The sequence below is a fragment of the Pan paniscus genome, chromosome X (genome assembly GCF_029289425.2).
Source record: "Pan paniscus chromosome X, NHGRI_mPanPan1-v2.0_pri, whole genome shotgun sequence".
NCBI lineage: Eukaryota > Metazoa > Chordata > Mammalia > Primates > Hominidae > Pan > Pan paniscus.
This window is the reverse complement of record NC_073272.2, coordinates 126174-146208: the sequence shown is the minus strand read 5'-3', so window position 1 is coordinate 146208 and position 20035 is coordinate 126174. Positions and strand designations below refer to the sequence as shown.

The following is a 20035-nucleotide window of genomic DNA, read 5'->3' as shown; positions in this document are numbered from 1 at the left end:
GGGCCGGGCCGCGCCACGCCGTGTACGTAACCCGTGTGCTTCCTCCAGGACGGTGACGGCGGCGGCCCCGAGCTCTCGGACTGGGAGAAGTACGCGGCCGAGGAGTACGACATCCTGGTGGCCGAGGAGACCACGGGAGAGCCCTGGGAGGACGGGTGAGTGTGGGGGACGGGTGAGTGTGGGGACGGGTGAGTGTGGAGGACGGGTGAGTGTGGGGGACGGGTGAGTGTGGGGACGGGTGAGTGTGGGGACGGGTGAGTGTGGGGGACGGGTGAGTGTGGGGGACGGGTGAGTGTGGGGACGGGTGAGTGTGGGGGACGGGTGAGTGTGGGGGACGGGTGAGTGTGGGGGACGGGTGAGTGTGGGGGACGGGTGAGTGTGGGGGACGGGTGAGTGTGGGGGACGGGTGAGTGTGGGGGACGGGTGAGTGTGGGGACGGGTGAGTGTGGGGGACGGGTGAGTGTGGGGGACGGGTGAGTGTGGGGACGGGTGAGTGTGGGGACGGGTGAGTGTGGGGGACGGGTGAGTGTGGGGGACGGGTGAGTGTGGGGACGGGTGAGTGTGGGGGACGGGTGAGTGTGGGGACGGGTGAGTGTGGGGACGGGTGAGTGTGGGGACGGGTGAGTGTGGGGACGGGTGAGTGTGGGGACGGGTGAGTGTGGGGACGGGTGAGTGTGGGGGACGGGTGAGTGTGGGGGACGGGTGAGTGTGGGGACGGGTGAGTGTGGGGGACGGGTGAGTGTGGGGACGGGTGAGTGTGGGGACGGGTGAGTGTGGGGGACGGGTGAGTGTGGGGGACGGGTGAGTGTGGGGGACGGGTGAGTGTGGGGGACGGGTGAGTGTGGGGGACGGGTGAGTGTGGGGGACGGGTGAGTGTGGGGACGGGTGAGTGTGGGGGACGGGTGAGTGTGGGGGACGGGTGAGTGTGGGGGACGGGTGAGTGTGGGGACGGGTGAGTGTGGGGGACGGGTGAGTGTGGGGGACGGGTGAGTGTGGGGGACGGGTGAGTGTGGGGGACGGGTGAGTGTGGGGGACGGGTGAGTGTGGGGGACGGGTGAGTGTGGGGACGGGTGAGTGTGGGGACGGGTGAGTGTGGGGGACGGGTGAGTGTGGGGGACGGGTGAGTGTGGGGGACGGGTGAGTGTGGGGACGGGTGAGTGTGGGGACGGGTGAGTGTGGGGACGGGTGAGTGTGGGGACGGGTGAGTGTGGGGACGGGTGAGTGTGGGGGACGGGTGAGTGTGGGGGACGGGTGAGTGTGGGGGACGGGTGAGTGTGGGGGACGGGTGAGTGTGGGGGACGGGTGAGTGGGGGGACGGGTGAGTGGGGGGACGGGTGTGTGTGCAGCCGGGGGATGCGGGGCCAGTCAGGTGGGGTGAGAAGCCTCCGACTTGGACGCCGTGTGGAACTGTCGGGGCCATTCTGGTGTTGGGCTGCCTGTGTGTGAATCTTAGACTCAGCCCGTCCTTGCTGTGCCGTCCTGTGGGAACGTGTGTTGGACTCTGACGTGGTGGCGAGCGCTGGTCCGGTGACCACGTGGACTGTGGCCCCCACCGGCCTCCCGTGGTGCACGCTGGAGCGATGTGGTCACTTTTGCCATCCTGTGCTGAGCTTCTCAGTTCTGCTTCTGTCCCGCGCTACGTTGGCTATTCTGGTTTCTTTGCCTTTGAAAACACATAAGAATAAGCTCCTTCTGGCCGGGCGTGGTGCCTCACGCCTGTCATCCCAGCACTTTGGGAGGCCGAGGCGGGTGGATCACGAGGTCAGGAGATCGAGACCATCCTGGCCAACATGGTGAAACCCCATCTCTACTAAACAAAAAAAAATTAGCCAGGCGTGGTGGTGGGCGCCTGTAGTCCCAGCTACTCGGGAGGCTGAGGCAGGAGAATGGCGTGAATCTGGGAGGCGGAGCTTGCAGTGAGCCGAGATCGCGCCACCACACTCCAGCCTGGGTGACAGAGCGAGACTCCGTCTCAAAAAAAAAAGCCAGGGATGGTGGCACACGTCTGTAATCCCAGCTACTCGGGAGGTGGAGGTTGCAGTGAGCCAAGAACGCGCCACTGCACTCCAGCCTGGGCAATGAGAGCGAAACTCCATTTCCAAAACAAAAACAAAAACAAAAAATCTGAACGTTTGAGTGAGATCTCGCCCAGTGAATGGATCCCTGTGGGCCCAGCTGCCGTCTTCATAGCCGCGGGAGGCCCAGTCCACGGGCGCCGTCCGTGTCTCTCGGCAGGATTTTTGTAGCTTTCCGTGTAGGCTTGATGCGAATGTTGTGAGACTTCTGAGTGTTTCCTGACGTTTTCCTGTCGTCAACGGTGCTTTTAAGGTTCCCGTTTCCAGTTGTTTGTTGGTAGCATATAGAATTTATTGACCTTGTGTTTTGCACCTTCATGAAACGCACTTACTGGATCTCAAAGCTCTGTCGGTTCTTTGGGGTTTTCTGTGTGGACAGGCCATGTCTGTCAGTGGGTCCGTCTCTCGTCTTCCTTTTCACCCCTCTGTGTACGTTACTTCCTTTTCACCCCTCTGTGTACGTTACTGTCTTTTCACCCCTCTGTGTACGTTACTTCCTTTTCACCCCTCTGTGTACGTTACTGTCTTTTCACCCCTCTGTGTACGTTACTGTCTTTTCACCCCTCTGTGTACGTTACTGTCTTTTCACCCCTCTGTGTACGTTACTGTCTTTTCACCCCTCTGTGTACGTTACTGTCTTTTCACCCCTCTGTGTACGTTACTTCCTTTTCACCCCTCTGTGTACGTTACTGTCTTTTCACCCCTCTGTGTACGTTACTGTCTTTTCACCCCTCTGTGTACGTTACTTCCTTTTCACCCCTCTGTGTACGTTACTGTCTTTTCACCCCTCTGTGTACGTTACTGTCTTTTCACCCCTCTGTGTACGTTACTTCCTTTTCACCCCTCTGTGTACGTTACTGTCTTTTCACCCCTCTGTGTACGTTACTGTCTTTTCACCCCTCTGTGTACGTTACTTCCTTTTCACCCCTCTGTGTACGTTACTGTCTTTTCACCCCTCTGTGTACGTTACTGTCTTTTCACTCCTCTGTGTACGTTACTTTCTTTTCACCACTCTGTGTACGTTACTTCCTTTCTCTTGCCCGCTGCACCGCCTGGAACCCGCAGGGAGATGTGGTGGATGTCAGGGCAGACCACGGCCAGCCTTGAGTGAGCCCTGCTGGTTTGTGTGCCGTCCTCGTTCCCAGTCCTGGGGGACGTCTCCCCTCACGCAGCGGTAAGCACGCTCATTGGCGGGGATCTTCTCCCTGTTCCTGGTCTGCGGGGGCTTTCTCACAGTGAGGGCCGAATTTCTCAGATGCTTTCGCTCCGTGGTTCCTCTGTGTGTCCATACAGCGGGTTACACCGAGTCATTTTCGGCCAGCCTCGTGTTCCCAGGATAGATCTCGCCGAGTCATATGTTATCCTCACATATTACTGGATTCTCTTTGCAGAGATTATCTAGAGTATTTTATTATTTTTTTTGAGACAGGGTCTTGCTCTGTCACCCAGGCTAGAGGCCGGTGGCGTGATGTCAGCTCACTGCAGCCTCAACCTCCGGGGCTCAAGTGGTCCCCCACCCTCGGCCCCCTGAGCACCTGGGACTACAGGACTGTGCCTCCACGCCCAGCTAATTTTTCGGTTTTTTAGAGACAGAGTCTTGCCATGTTGCCCGGGCTGGTCTCAGACTCCGGGGCTCACGTGATCCTCCCACCTCGGCCTCCCAAAGTGCTGGGATTGCAGGCGTGAGTCACCGCGCCCGGCCAGAGGCTTTTCTCGGTCTGGCTTTGGTATCAGAGTAATGCTGGCTCATGGAATGGGGGGCAGTATTCTCTCCCTTAGTTTCTGGAAGAGTTTGTATAGAGGACCTGTTACTTCTTCCCTAAATGTCTGGTAGAATTCACCAGTGACCCCGAGTGGGCCTGGTTTTCTTTGTTTGTTTGTTTTTGTTTTTTTGAGATGGAGTCTCACTCTGTCACCCAGGCTGGAGTTCAATGGCGCAATCTTGGCTCACTGCAACCTCCGCCTCCTGGGTTCAAGCAATGCTCCTGCCTCAGCCTCCCGAGTAGCTGGGATTACTGGCATGCGCCACCACGCCTGGCTAATTTTTGTATTTTTAGTAGAGATGCAGTTTCTCCATGTTGGCCAGGCTGGTCTCGAACTCCCGACCTCAGGTGATCCACCCGCCTCGGCCTCCCACAGTGCTGGGATTACAGGCACACGCCACCACACCAGGATAATTTTTGTATTTTTAGTAGAGACGGGGTTTCCCCAGCGTGGCCAGGCTGGTCTCGAACTCCCGACCTCAGGTGATCCTCCCGCCTCGGCCTCTCACAGTGCCGGGGCCTGGGTTTTTATTGTTTACAGTAAACCACGTTTCGAGTGTGCTGCTTGGTGAGCTTTGACATACGTCCGTATCCACAGAGCCGTGACCACCATCAGGATAACACGTGTCTCCGTCTCCTCCTGCCCCCAGAACTGTAGGTAGGCGGCATTTTCTTGAGTTAGTGGAATTGGCCAGGGAAGCCACTGCTGAGAGGTTTTTCACTGAAATCCAGTGACCTTATCAGAAACTGGCTGAAGTCATCTCTCTTCGTTTGTTTTTTTTTTGGAGGCAGGGTCTGGCTGTGTCACGCAGGCTGGAGGGCATTGGCGCAATCTCAGCTCGCTGCAGCCTCCACCTGCTGGGCTTAAGGAATCCTCGCACCTGAGCCCCCCGAGTGGCTGAGATTACAGGCACGCACCACCACACCCGGCTACTTTTTTGTATTTTTTTTTAGAGATGGGGTTTCGCCGTGTTGCCTAGGTTGGTCTCGGATGCCTGAGCTCGAGGGTTCTCCCCGCCTCGGTCCCCCAACGTGCCGGAATTACAGGCGTGAGCCCCCGCCCAGCCTTGAGTGAGCTTTGCGGGTTTGTGTGTTTCAGAAACTTGCCCGTTCCCATCAGTGGGTTATCGTTGGTATTTCCTGTTCGTGACTCTGATGTCTGCAGAATCCAGTGATAGCGTCTCTCACGCTCCTGATACTGACTTTGTGTGTGATCAGTGAGGCGAGGGGCCGATGAGGTTCACTCCTCTTCCCAGGGAACCACGGGTGTTTCTCCCCTTTGTTCTGCTGTTTTCCTTGAGTATCTTCAGGCAGCGACGTGGGCCATGGACACCACAGCCCATGGCCTTCTCATTTTGGTGCAGCTCAAAATACTTTCTGGTTACCGTTGGGTTCCCGACCCATGGGTTCCATGGACGTGCATTTTAATCCCTGCTACCCCATCAGCTGCCCCGTCCGATTCCTGCCAAGCAGCCCAGGGCCCCCACGGCCCACCCTGGGCCGTCTGTCCTGTGTGTCCATCCTCCTCGTGGTCATTGTGTGCACCGTGGCTCTGACCTGGCAGCCAACCTCTGGGTCCCCACAACTTCCCAGTCTCTGCCTTCTCCTGTCGGACACCCTAAGGCAGCCGTGGCCCCCAGACCTAGCCTGGATGGGTGTGCGCCTGTCCCCACCACCATCTGTCACCTCTGCTCCCCACCTGACCAGAGTCCACCCCCACCGCCGCCCAGCTTTGTGTCTGCCGCACAGCCAGCAGCACGCTGGGGTCGACTGCCTTCACCGTGTCCACACCTGCTCCGGCAGTGGGAGCTCAGGTCCGTGGGGGTGACCGCAGGGAGCTCAGTGCCAGGCTGTCGGGGGCATCTTGGAAAGCAGAGGTGTCCCCACAGGATCTCTGAGAGTCTGTGTGGTCTGTGGCCGCGCTGGGTTCCCCGGAGCAGCGCCCGATGTCACGGCGGAGACCTTAAGGGAAGGCGCGCGTCCAGTCCTCGCACTGCTGTGTGTTCTGGTCAGAACGGAAGTGGTGGCCTCTACTAGGAGCTTCTGTGCTTTGGGAGAATGTGTCTAAACTGTGGTCCCGTGTGGACACCATGACCCAATTGTGTAAACACAGGCCCCGTGCAGCTCGGAGGCTGCCCTCTGAGAGTCGCCGTCATATCGCTTTGGGGAAAAGGCGCGCCCGCCTGGGTCCTCTGTGTGTAGCTCACGCCTGGGGCTCCGTCCCATCCTGGGTGGGTTTTCACCTGCACCGCAGGCCCCTATCCCGGGAGCATTCGTGGAGCCGGCGTCCTCAGCCAGGAGCGCGTTGCTGGCTCAGCGGCTGGAGCTCGAGGTCGGCTCAGGGGACTGTCTCGTGCTGGAGGTTGGCGGCCGAGCAGCCTGCGTTTCCCGGAAAACATGACCCGCTCCGTGCCGCTGGCCACGTCTTCACCACCCCCTCGTTGCAGGTTCGAGGCCGAGCTCAGCCCTGTGGAGCAGAAGCTGAGTGCGCTGCGGTCCCCGCTGGCCCAGAGGCCCTTCTTCGAGGCGCCCTCACCACTGGGCGCCGTGGACCTGTACGAGTACGCGTGCGGGGACGAGGCCCTGGAGCCACTGTGACACCGCCCGCGAGAACGCCACCGCGGGGCCGCTCCCCACGTGCCACCACCGGGACGCCGCGGCTCGTGTAAAAACTGCTGTGGAAAATGAGTGCGTGTGTACGGAATGATAAATTTTTATTTATTCACAGAAGCGTGTTGATGGCTGCCGTGGGTTCGTGGCCGGACCTGCCCAGAGCTCTGTGCCCGGGGGACACGTAGGGCCGCTCGTGAATGGGACGGGTTCCCACACGGACACCCTCGGCACTTGCCGTTCCCGGCCTGGGTTCCGGGGCCTGCGTCTGTGGAAAGGGTCTGTGTGGGCACAACGGTGACCGGCGGCTCCCGGGCGCCTCTGGACGGGAGCCTCCGCCACAGGCTGTGTGAATGTTTTGTGTAAACGTACAAAAGCGTTTCTGGCGATCACGCTTGTATGTTTGAATGAACGTTTGGAGGATTTTCAGCCATGGGCTCGGCTCCCTCAGCCTCAGCGTGGCTCCGTCCGGGATTTACAAGCGTCGGTGCTGGATGGGGACCGCGACCACGCCAGACGCCTCGGGGTGCAGCCTGGGCCTCTCTGCGGGGCCCCCTCCCCAGCCAGGGGGACCCCCACCCTCGGGCCGTTCCCTCCCGGAGCCACGGACCCAGGCCCTGTTCCACAAACAACCCCAGAAGGAAGGACCCCGCGCCAGAGTGGGGACGTCCACACCTGGGGGACACCTAAATGAGGGGGTTCGGAGGCCCCACCAGGAGGAGCCCCGTGTGCAGGGGAGGCCACGAGCCCCCCCAGGGGCACCCAACACGGATGAGCCCAGGCCCAGCTCTGCTCCCTCTGCAGGCAGGGGAGGGTCACAGGTGGTGACCATGGGAACAACCCCCTGTCCTCACACAAGACAAAACGCTCCCCCAGGAAACGGAGGTGGCAGCGTCCACGCGGCAGGGCAGCCCTGTGCCCTTGGGGAGGGCAGGGCAGGGCCAAGCCGGGACCACCCCGAGAGCAGCACACACACCCCGTTCATCCACCGGCAGCCGTCGCTGTGAAGGAGATGGACAGACAGGGTGGTCCCGTGACCCCTGAGGAGAGACTGCGGGGGCTCCAGGTGGTGGGTAGACGAGGCAGCACCTCCCAGGGGAATGCCGCTGCCCCCAAGGTGTCCTCAGTGTCACCAGGTGCTCCCCTGAATTCCCGGACGCCCCCACCTGGGTCTGCGAAGTGTCAGGACCCCCCAACAAAAGGGCAGGTGCAGGGCAGGAGAGTCTGTGGCTGCCGCAGGGAAATGACACTGGGAGCCACGGCCTGCAGGGCCCACCCTGCCCCTGCCCCGAGCTCCGGGGAGCCTGTCTGGGAGACCATGTCCGCCCGCCCCCCCCACCACACACAACCTATGAGCCGGAGCCCATGGTCATGGGAGGGGCCAGAAGTGGGGGGTTCACCTCTGACCGGCGCCCTCAGCCTCCCACAATGACACTGGGAGCCCCCCAATTAGGGTTCAAGGCTGGGACATGAGAGGCCTCCCTGGGGCCGTGAAAGACAGCGTCCCCCACCCACGTCGCTGTTGAGGCCCCTGCACAGCCCCTGAGCATCCTCCGACATCCCTATACCCACTGCATTCCCCCAAGCGCCCCGTCCTTCCCCAGCCACAACCCCAGATGCCCTGGGCAGTGCCGGGGCCGGGCGTGCACACCCACACCTTTGCCGGAGAAGTGGGGGGTCCTGTCGGGGGCCCTTGTGGACGGCGGCGCTGCGGGGAGGCCCAGAGCCCAGCAGTCGTGCCCTCCACCTGTTCTGGGGGTCCATTCCCCCGAGAGCTCACGTGTGCAGGGGGCCAGGGACCCCACAAAACAAGCACTCGGGGCACCCTGACCGTGGCCAGCGTCCCGCCAGAAGCCGGGATGTTCCACGGCTCGGCACCTCACCCTCTGTGAATGACAATCGTGGGTCCCCCGCATTTCGTGGCCGTCACCCCTTGGAGATCCCCGAGAAGGGACGCAGCCCACCCCACCCCACCCCTCCCTCACGGGGTGCCATCGTGTCAGACCCAAGAGTGTTCACAGGGGCAGCCCCAGGTTCACCCAGGAGCAGCAGCATGAGCTCTGTTCCGGGAGGACCAGGAAAGGTGACGGCCACTCCCCAGCAACGGTGCCAGCCACAGCCCTGCGGTCCCCGGGCACCTCCTCATGGGACAAGACACAGCTGCTCAAGGTGCAGCAGGGGTGACGGGCGCCACAGGCTCCCAGCACCGGCACCAGACCTGCATCCACAGCGCTGTCCTGAGGGGCGGCAGGGACGGGCACGGCAAGACAGGCTCCCCAGAATAAGGGGACCCAGCCTGGTGGGGGGACGGGGCCTGGAGAGCCATGAGACGGGGGAGACAGAGGAGATGGAGAGATGGGGGAGAACTGGGGGGCATCGGATACAGGGATGAGGCAGAGCCGGACCCAGCCGTGGCCTGCAGCCCTCAGGTCCCGGGGCACCTCCTCGTGGGACAGGACACAGCTCCTCGACGTGGAGCGGGGGTGACGGGCACCACAGTTTCCCAGCACTGGCACCGAGAGCCCCGCCCAGAACAAGGGGGGACCCAGCCTGCGGAGGGACGGGGCCTGGACAGCCATGAGACGGAGGAGACGGAGAAGGGAGAGATGGAGGAAATGGAGACGGGCAAGACGGAGGGGACGGGGGAGACGGAAGAGAAGGGAGTTCTGGGGAGAGTTGGGGGAGAACTGGCGGGCATCAGATGCAGGAATGAGGCAGAGCCAGACCCAGCCGCGCCCAGCAGTTCCTAGAGGAGACACGGCTCCCGGGGGAGCGGGAGGCCTTTATGACTCAGAGCCGGGGAAGGAGCAGAGGCCGGAGGTCGTCCCCAGCACGGTGCCCACGGGCCGCCCTGCCCAGGCCGAGGGGTCGGACCCCACACGGCACAGAAGCCCCGTCTGCTGCAGCCCCGAGACACACATCCTGTGGCTGACAGCCGTGCGGCCCCTCGGCCGGCGCAGACCCCACGTGGCACAAACGGCCCTGCTGGGTCTCAAGCCTGCAGAGAAGGCCACTCACCCGGCAAGACGCTGCTGCGTGGCTACAGCAGGGGCCTCGAACCACGTTCCCCATGACCCACGGGCAGACCCTGGCAGGGCAGGGATCCCTCCACCCCGGCACCGTGTAGAAGTCACAGCTCCCCCAGCCTTGGCTGCCGCACACGCCACTCAGGGCCTGGGGAGCAGCCGTTCGGGTCTCAGTGGCACAGCGGCCCCAGGACGCGTCTGCGCAGCTCCTGGGCGGGGGCCGCCCCGGGTCTTCCTCACGGGGGCCTGGCCGTCGGCTGCAGCCTCCCCCGGCCCCGTGTCCTCACCATGGCGTAGCTGTCTCCACCCTGGTATCAGCTCCCACAGCAGCCCCGCCCGCCACGAGTGGGTCTGACCATGAGTGGGTCCTGACCACAAGGCGGGGGTCCTGCCCGCCTCTGCCCCAGAGAACAGCCCCTCCGCGGGGACAGGGCCACCCCATCTCCCTAGCGCGGCGCTGCCTGACCTCACGGAGCAGGCATGGGGGGGACGAGGCCCTGTTGGGGGGGACGAGGCCCTGTTGGGGGGGACGAGGCCAGCGGTGCAGGGACAGGAGGTCCCGCTTGGACATAAACGCCCGCAGGCCTCCCCACAACACGGCTTCTAGACCCAGTCCCTCAGCCCCCAGCACACAGGTCCTTGCCCTGCAACCAAGACGGGCCTGAGCGGTACCTACGGCCGACAGCCCCTCCCACAGGTGCGCCCACAGAGGGACGCAGCGGCCCCGCCCACAGGTGCGCCCACAGGGGGACGCAGCGGCCCCGCCCACAGGTGCGCCCACAGGGGGACGCAGCAGCCCCTCCCCCAGGTCACAGAGGCCCCCGAGCCCCCGTCCTCCTCGCCAGGGCCTCGGCCCCCAGGCACTCACACAAACCTTGCAGGAGACTCAGAGAAGTGGGCCTTAGGGAGGCAACCCCCTAGCTATAGCGATTCCAGAAAGGCAGACACTATGCTGTGCCTGTTTTCTGTTTGTCACCCAGGCTGGAGTGCAGTGGCGCGATCTCGGCTCACTTCAGCCTCTGCTTTCTGGGTTCAAGCCATTCTCCTGCCTCAGCCTCCTGAGTAGCTGGGATCACAGGTGCCCTCCACCACACCCGGCTAATTTTTCTATTTTCAGTTGAGACGGGGTTTCTCCGTGTTGGCCAGGATGGTCTCTAACAACTGACCTCAAGTGATCCACCCGCCTCAGCCTCCCAAAATGCTGGGATGACAGATGTGAGCCACCGCGCCTGACATTTTTAATAGAAAACTGGGGTCCCACTAGGCAAGGTGGCTCACGCCTGTCATCCCAGCACTTTGGGAGGCCGAGGCGGGTGGATCGCCTGAGGTCAGGAGATCGAGACCAGCCTGGCTAACATGGTGAAACCCCGTCTCTACTAAAAATACAAAAAATTAGCCAGGCGTGGTGGCGGGCCGCTGTAATCCCAGCTACTCGGGAGGCTGAGGCAGGAGAATGGCATGAACCCGGGAGGTGGAGGTTGCAGTGAGCTGAGATTTCAGCACTGCACCCCAGCCTGGGCAGCAGAGCGAGACTCTGTCTCTAAATAAATAAATAAATGTGCCACGGAAACCTGCCCCGTCCTCACCTCACCCAATGTCAGAGTCAGGGACACAGGGCATGGCCCACAGGGTAGGATGACAGGATGTCCACCCGGGCCCTGACCCTCCTGACCGCCCCTCATCCGGGGGTACCCTGACCTTTTAGGACTATGAGGTGCCCTGAACACCAGGGATGTGGGGTGCCCCAATCCTTTAGGACTACGGGGTACTCTAAACATGACAGCCAGGGGGTACCCTGACTCTTTAGGACTATAGGGTGCCCAGAACATGACGGCTGGAGGGTACCCCAACCTTTTAGGGCTGTGGGACACACTGACTTCTTAAGTCTACAGCTGGGCCTACAGGAGTCCAGGGGACGCCAGGCCTATGTGGGGAGGGGGCAGAGGCAGAAAAGTGAAGGGGGAGGTGCAGGGCATCGGCTGTCCCTGCCCTGAAGGGAGGGATGGGGCCAGTCAGGTAGGCGTGCGGCCAGGACCACCCAAGGACTCAAGGGAGAGATGGGGGGGATGGGGAGGGGGGGGACGGGGGGAGGGGAGAGAGGAAGGGGGGGACGAGGGGAGGGGAGAGAGGAAGGGGGGGACGGGGAGAGAGGAAGGGGGGGACGGGGAGAGAGGAAGGGGGGGACGGGGAGAGAGGAAGGGGGGACGGGGAGAGAGGAAGGGGGGACGGGGAGAGAGGAAGGGGGGACGGGGAGAGAGGAAGGGGGGGACGGGGAGAGAGGAAGGGGGGGACGGGGAGAGAGGAAGGGGGGCACGGGGAGAGAGGAAGGGGGGCACGGGGAGAGAGGAAGGGGGGGACGGGGAGAGAGGAAGGGGGGGACGGGGAGAGAGGAAGGGGGGGACGGGGAGAGAGGAAGGGGGGGACGGGGAGAGAGGAAGGGGGGACGGGGAGAGAGGAAGGGGGGGACGGGGAGAGAGGAAGGGGGGGACGGGGAGAGAGGAAGGGGGGGACGGGGAGAGAGGAAGGGGGGGACGGGGAGAGAGGAAGGGGGGGACGGGGAGAGAGGAAGGGGGGGACGGGGAGAGAGGAAGGGGGGGACGGGGAGAGAGGAAGGGGGGGACGGGGAGAGAGGAAGGGGGGGACGGGGAGAGAGGAAGGGGGGGACGGGGAGAGAGGAAGGGGGGGACGGGGAGAGAGGAAGGGGGGGACGGGGAGAGAGGAAGGGGGGGACGGGGAGAGAGGAAGGGGGGGACGGGGAGAGAGGAAGGGGGGGACGGGGAGAGAGGAAGGGGGGGACGGGGAGAGAGGAAGGGGGGGACGGGGAGAGAGGAAGGGGGGGACGGGGAGAGAGGAAGGGGGGGACGGGGAGAGAGGAAGGGGGGGACGGGGAGAGAGGAAGGGGGGGACGGGGAGAGAGGAAGGGGGGGACGGGGAGAGAGGAAGGGGGGGACGGGGAGAGAGGAAGGGGGGGACGGGGAGAGAGGAAGGGGGGGACGGGGAGAGAGGAAGGGGGGACGGGGAGAGAGGAAGGGGGGACGGGGAGAGAGGAAGGGGAACAGGACAGAGGGGGCGGGAACAGGACAGAGGGGGCGGGAACAGGACAGAGGGGGCGGGAACAGGACAGAGGGGGCGGGAACAGGACAGAGGGGGCGGGAACAGGACAGAGGGGGCGGGGACAGGACAGAGGGGGCGGGGACAGGACAGAGGGGGCGGGGACAGGACAGAGGGGGCGGGGACAGGACAGAGGGGGCGGGGACAGGTGCCGGAACCAGGGTCACACGTGGAAGGCCAGGACCCTGGGTCAGGAGGGGGCGCGAAGACCCGGGGTGACACGTGGGACGGCCTCCTGACTGGAGCGTGGCCTTCAGTCGCGCTGTCACCAGCCTGTGGGACCCCCGGGGTGCAGAGAGGGAGCCAAGCCTCGGGGGCCCAGCCCGGATGCTGCCGACTCCCATTGTCCAGCCTCGCCGAGAGCCCACTGACGTCATCACTCCACAGCGCTCCCATCCCGGGATTCCGGGGCCTGTGCAGGAGAAACGCAGGTGCAGGGCCTCGTCCCCACACACCGCCGGCATCTGTGCTCCACAACCAAACTCCTAGAGCCATCATCATCCCTGGGCTGCAGCGCCGGCCGGCGACGACTCCCTGACCACCTCGCTGGGGTCACGTGTCCCCGTGGGTAGAAAATCCAGTGACGGATGTAGACAAAGAGCCCTCTGCACGCCTGGAAGCCCAGCGCCTTCGGAGGCCGAGGTGGGGGGATCACCTGAGCTCAGGGGTTTGAGACCAGCCTGGGCAACGTGGCGAAACCTCATCTCTAGGAAAAATTTAACAAGCAGACGGACACGGTGGTGCACACCTGTGATCCCAGCTACTCGGGAGGCTGAGGCAGGAGAATGGCGTGAACCCGGGAGGCAGAGGTTGCACTGAGCCGAGATCGCGCCACTGCACTCCAGCCTGGGTGACAGAGCAAGACCCTGTTTAAAAAAAAAAAAAAAAAAAAAAACCCATTTAGCCATTTGCATGATGAGGACCAAGAGAATAAAAATGAAAAGAAATCTCAGCAACTCACTCTCCAATTCCTGTAGGAAAATGAAATGAGAAACATACGCACGTAAAGTATTTAGTATTTCCTGCAGTTTAAGAAATAGAATCCGGGGCCGGGCGAGGTGGCTCACGCCTGTCATCCCAGCACTTTGGGAGGCTGAGGCAGGTGGATCACCTGAGGTCAGGAGTTCGAGACCAACATGACCAACATGGCGAAACCCGGTCTCTACTAAAAAATACAAAAATTAGCTGGGCGTGATGGCAGGTGCCTGTAAATCCCAGCTACTCGGGAGGCTGAGGCAGGAGAATCGCTTGAACCCGGAAGGTGGAGGTTGCGGTGAGCCGAGATCCCGCCACTGCACTCCAGCCTGGGCAACAAGAGCAAAACTCCGTCCCCCCAAAACAAAAAACAAAAAAAAAGAAAAAAAAGAAAAACAAACTTGCAAACCTGTTATAAAACAGCCACCCCCTGGCTGGGCGCTGTGGCTCATGCCTGTAATCCCAGCACTTTGGGAGGCCGAGGCGGGTGGATCACCTGAGGTCAGGAGTTTGAGACCAGCCTGGCCAACATGGGGAAACCTCGTCTCTACTAAAAATACAAACATTTGCCTGGCCTGGTGGCAGCTGCCTGTAATCCCAGCTACTCAGGAGGCTGAGGCAGGAGAATCGCTTGAATACAGGAGGCGGAGGCTGCAGTGAGCCAAGATCGTGCCACTGCCCTCCAGCCTGGGCAACAAGAGCGAAACTCTGTCTGGGGGGGGAAAAAAAAAAGGAAAGCAGCAGAGATCTATGTCCAGCGAGAAGCTCCCAACAGAGACCACGCACCCTGGAAACATCCGCTCCTATGAGGTTTTTAGACAGAGGGTCTCACTGTTGCCCCAGCTGCCAGTGCAGGGGCGCAATCACAGCTCACAGCAGCGTTAGCCTCCTAGACTCAGGCGATCCTCCTGCCTCAGCCTCCCTAGTAGCTGGAAGGACAGGTGCCCCACCACCAGGCCCGGCTAATTTTTAAAAGTTTCTCAGGGCCAGGCACCGTGGCTCACGCCTGTCATCCCAGCACTTTGGGAGGCTGAGGCGGGCGGATCACCTGAGGTCAGGAGTTCAAGACCAGCCTGGCCAACATGGTGAAACCCCGTCTCTACTAAAAATACAGAATTTAGCCAGGCGTGGTGGCGGGTGCCTGTAATGCAAGCTACTCGGGAGGCTGAGGCAGGAGAATCGCTTAAACCCGGGAGGCGGAGGTTTCCGTGAGCTGAGATCACGCCACTACAGTCCAGCCTGGGTGACAGAGCGAGACTCTGTCTCAAAAAAAAAAAAAGAAAAAAGAAAAAAAAATTCTTAGAGAAGAGGGTCTCGCTATGCTGGCCAGGCTGGTCTCGAACCCCTGGGCTGAGGCAACCCTCCTGCGTTGGTATCCCACAGTGCCGGGACGACAGGCCTGAGCCACCGCGCCCGGCCATCTATGGCCTTTTATCCCCAACGTAAGGCAAGGAAGAGGCACAGCTCAGGAGCGAGCTGAGTCGACGCCAGATGGCGCCCAGGTCCCGAGCCAGCTGTGTCTGCAATGCGGCCACCTGCACATCCCCTCTCATCCCAGAGCTCACCCTCCGGAGCCATCATCCCCCCAACACGCAGGGCTCACCCTCCCAAGGGCCCCTGGCAGGGTCAGGGCTTGCGTGGTGGTCCGTGGACTCGCTTACCGACCCTCCTTCTGCGCGGCCTCCTGAAGCCCTTGGATGGCTCAGAGGGCACGGGGACCAGGTACTAAAGGATAATGATGGCTACACACACATCCCTGAGGTCACCACCTGGGGACGCCCTCATTCCATCTCTCAGTCTATGAACCGGGAAGACGCAGCCCGGGAGACTGACGGCTACACAGACACACACACGTCCGTGAGCTCACCACCTGGGGACGCCCTCATTCCATCTCTCAGTCTATGAACAGGGAAGACGGAGCCCGGGAGACTGACGGCTACACAGACACCCACACACACATACACACACACACACCCCCATCCCTGAGCTCACCACCTGGGGATGCCCTCATTCCATCTCTCAGTCTATCAACAGGGAAGACGGAGCCCGGGAGACTGACGGCTACACACACAGACACACACACACACACACACACGTCCCTGAGCTCACCACCTGGGGACGCCCTCATTCCATCTCTCAGTCTATCAACAGGGAAGACGGAGCCCGGGAGACTGACAGCTACACAGACACCCACACACACATACACACACACACCCCCCCATCCCTGAGCTCACCACCTGGGGACGCCCTCATTCCATCTCTCAGTCTATCAACAGGGAAGACGGAGCCCGGGAGACTGACGGCTACACAGACACCCACACACACATACACACACACACCCCCCCATCCCTGAGCTCACCACCTGGGGACGCCCTCATTCCATCTCTCAGTCTATCAACAGGGAAGACGGAGCCCGGGAGACTGACGGCTACACAGACACCCACACACACATACACACACACACCCCCCCATCCCTGAGCTCACCACCTGGGGACGCCCTCATTCCATCTCTCAGTCTATCAACAGGGAAGACGGAGCCCGGGAGACTGACGGCTACACAGACACCCACACACACATACACACACACACCCCCCCATCCCTGAGCTCACCACCTGGGGACGCCCTCATTCCATCTCTCAGTCTATCAACAGGGAAGACGGAGCCCGGGAGACTGACGGCTACACACACAGACACACACACACACACACGTCCCTGAGCTCACCACCTGGGGACGCCCTCATTCCGTCTCTCAGTCTATGAACAGGGAAGACGGAGCCCGGGAGACTGACGGCTACACAGACACACACACAAACATACACACACACACACACACACACACAAACACATCCCTGAGCTCACCACCTTGGGACGCCCTCATTCCATCTCTCAGTCTATCAACAGGGAAGACGGAGCCCGGGAGACTGACGGCTACACAGACACCCACACAAACATACACACACACACACACACGTCCCTGAGCTCACCACCTGGGGACGCTCTCATTCCGTCTCTATGAACAGGGCAGACGGAACCCAGGAGCCCAGGAGATTGACGGCTACACGCACACACAGACACACACAGACACACACACACACACACACGTCCCTGAGCTCACCACCTGGGGACGCCCAATGTTCCTCCCCCAGCACCTTCGAAGCTCTCATTCCGTCTCAGTCTATTAACAGGGAAGACGGAGCGCAGGAGAGGCCTCCGTCCCGCGCTGCCCTGGCAAATCTGGGTCCCAATTCTGAGTTCGGTGTGTTAGAAATAATAGGCTATGTGCCCCCTTAAGGCTGAATATAGCTAACCCCATTTACCCAGGCTTTGCACGTCACAATTCCACTCATGGTGTAGCTGGGACCACAGGCACCCACACACCACACCCAGCTAATTTTTAATTTTTTTTTTTTTTTTTTTGTAGATACGGGTTCTTACCATGTTGTCCATGCTGGTGTCAAACTGCCGGGCTCAAGCAATCCTCCCACCTCAGCCTCCCGAGTAGCTGGGACCACAGAAGGTCCATCCCACACCCCCACCCCACTGTCAAGCTCTCGCTTTATGGCCCAGGCTGGAATGCAGTGGTACAATCTCAGCTCACTGCAATCCCCACCTCCCAGGTTCAAGCAATTCTCCTACCTCAGCCTCTGGAGTAGCTGGGACTACAGGTGTGTGCCACCACGCCCAGCTAATTTTTGCACATTTAGTAGAGTCAGTGTTTCTCCATGTCGGTCAGGCTGGTCTCGAACTCCTGACCTCAGGTGATCCACCCACCTCGGCCTCCCAAAGTGCTGGAATGACAGGCGTGAGCCACCGTGCCTGATCTCAGACACCTTTTGGTGCTTCTTTTTTGAGATGGGGTCTCTGTCACCCAGGCTGGAGCGCAGTGCTGCAATCTAAGCTCACTGCAGCCTCCACCTCCTGGGCTCAGGTGATCCTCCCACCTCAGCCTCCCGAGTAGCTGGGACCACAGGCACCCACCACAACGCCTGGCTATTTTTTTTTTTTTTTTTTTTTTGTAGATACAGGTTCTTACCATGTTGCCCATGCTGGTGTCAAACTCCTGGGCTCAAGCAATCTTCCCACCTCAGCGTCCCGAGTGGCTGGGACCACAGGCACCGACCACCACGCCAGACTAAAGTTTTTTTTTTGGGTGGGGGGTAGAGAAGGGGTCTTACCATGTTGCCCAGGCTGGTATCAAACTCCTGGGCTCAAGCGATCTTCCCACCTCAGCCTCCCGACATGTAAACGGTGGCTACATTGCTGCACAATCCCCGCGGTCTCCCCCATTCTGTTTTACAACTACTCCCACATAAAGTAACGTAGAAAGGCGAGCCCCGTTATTCCCTTAGAAGGTAGACTGGAGCTTGCAGGACGCTGTAGGATAAACATTCAGAGGCCAACTGAGATAAAACGAAACACCCAGGTGATTTTAAGCTAATCAAGAGCCCCTTTCACGTGGGTGATTTTAAGCTAATCAAGAGCCCCTTTCACGTGGGTGATTTTAAACTAATCAAGAGCGTCTTTCACGCAGGTGATTTTAAACTAATCACGTTCTCCCTTCACAGAACTAAAAAGGGAGGTTAATTTACACAAACGCGCAGGCTACAGCCACCCGTCCTGCGTAGGGACTTAGGGCCAAAAATGCCACCTGTCACACCTCCAATCCAGGCGCTGCAGGGCTGTTAGGAGGGGAATCAGCAGCTGGGATACCCCGATCCTACAAGGAGGGGGGTTAGCAACCCCTCCTGAAATATCAAAAAGGCCACGGCTTCCTGCAGACGCTTAAGGAACATGCCAATCACAACCGATTTCCTGAAAAACGCAAGAAATCCTGGTGAGGGCTGGGGTTGCAGGACGCTCTGCACACCACGGGTAACAGTTTTGGGGGAGCTTCTCTGAGACCGGCTGCCTCTTACTGTCCCCTGGACCAGGGGGGCGCCGCTCTCATCCTCCTGGCATCTCCCAGCCCCCTGCCCCACTCAGAGCTCCACCGCGGGGGCTCCCGAGGCTGGACTCAGACCCGCTGGATCCCATCCAGGCCCCCAAGGCAGCAGTGGAGACCCTCAAGGCTGGACTCCAGCCCCTAATGTAGACTCAGGGACCCCTGGGATGGATGGGTTCGAACCCCCAAAGCTGACTTCAGGACCCTCAGAGCTGGACTCCACCCTCCAAGGCAGCATTCGGGACCCTCACGGCTGGACTCGAGGCCCACGGCAGACATGAAGACCCCTGGGAGGCGTCCGGGACCCCCAGAACTGGATTTGAGGCCCCCAGGCAGATGTGGGGGCCCCTGGGCGGTGGTCAGGACGCCTGGGGCTGGACCCAACCCCCAAGGCAGACGAGGAGAACCCCCGGGCGGCATCCGGGACCCCCAGGGCTGGACTCAAGCCCCCAAGGCTAGACTTGGGGACCCACCTGGGCGGCGACCAGGACCCCCAGAACAGGTCTCAAGCCCCAAAGGCAGACATGGGGGCTCCTCCGCGACGTCCGGGACCCCCAGGGCTGGACTCAAGCCCCCAAGGCTAGACACGGTGACTCCGGGGTGGCGTCCGAGACTCCCACGGGGGAACTCCAGTCTCCAAGGTAGACATGAGGACCCCCAGGCGGCATCGGGGACCCCCAGAGCGGGAATGGAGGCCCCAAGGCAGACGTGAGGACCCCCGGGCGGCATCAGGGAACCCCAGGGCTGGACTCGAGCCCCCAAAGCAGACATGGGGACCCCCTGGGTGGCGTCCGGGACCCTCAGAGCTGGACTCGAGCCCCCAGGGCAGACGTGGGGACTCCTGGGCGGCTTCCGGGGCCCCCACGGCGGCTCTCCAGGTTCCAGGGCAGACGTGGAGACCCCTGGGCGACGTCACGGACGCCCAGGGCGGGACTCGAGCCCCCAAGGCAGACGTAGGGACCCCTGGGCGCCGTTCTCGATCCCTGGGGCTGGAGTCAAGCCCCCGAGGCGGCGTTCCGGACCCTCGCAATCAGACTTGGACTCCACCCAGCGCGGAACGGGGTAGGACGGGAGCGACGACGAGGTGAGTGAAGGCAGCGCGGCCGCCGCCGCCGAGGCTCGGGATCCTGGCGCCTACCCGGCCGGCGGCTGCACCGGGGGATAGGTCGGCCAGGAGCCGCCCACGCCGAACAAGAAGCGGCCTGGCCCCGCCTCCCCCGCCCGCAGCGCGTGCCAATCACCAGCCCCTGATGCGGGGCGACCAATGAGGAGCACGCGCTACCGGGGCGCGGCGCTAGGGAGCCCGCCTCGGCCGCACGCCAATCACCAGCACGTGACAAGGGATGACCAATGAGGAGCACGCCCTATGCTGGGTAGAGGCGCTGGTGAGCACGCCCCAGCTGCACGCCAATCACTAGCACGTGACGCGGGATGACCAATGAGGAGCACGGCCTGTGCCGGGGAGAGGCGCTGGTGAGCCAGCCCCGGCCGCACGCCAATCACGAGCACGTGATGGGGAGCGGCCTGTGGGCA

At 61.6% G+C, this 20035-nt stretch overlaps 1 protein-coding gene across 3 annotated transcripts in view; it reads left to right on the top strand.

Moving 5' to 3' along the window:
• The window catches only part of LOC117977740 (serine/threonine-protein phosphatase 2A regulatory subunit B'' subunit beta), a 64063-nt gene extending 57234 nt beyond the window's left edge, over positions 1-6829 (top strand). For 2 of the 3 annotated variants that reach the window (XM_055106400.2, XM_055106401.2), the window contains exons 12-13: positions 49-155; positions 6286-6829. In XM_055106400.2, the coding sequence (XP_054962375.1) occupies positions 49-155; positions 6286-6436 (258 nt within the window). In that variant the 3' untranslated portion in view covers positions 6437-6829. Of the gene's footprint in view, positions 1-48; positions 156-3140; positions 3250-6285 lie in introns of all 3 variants that reach the window. The other variant, XR_008622774.2, reaches the window with a different exon arrangement.
• Positions 6830-20035: the final 13206 nt, after the last annotated feature.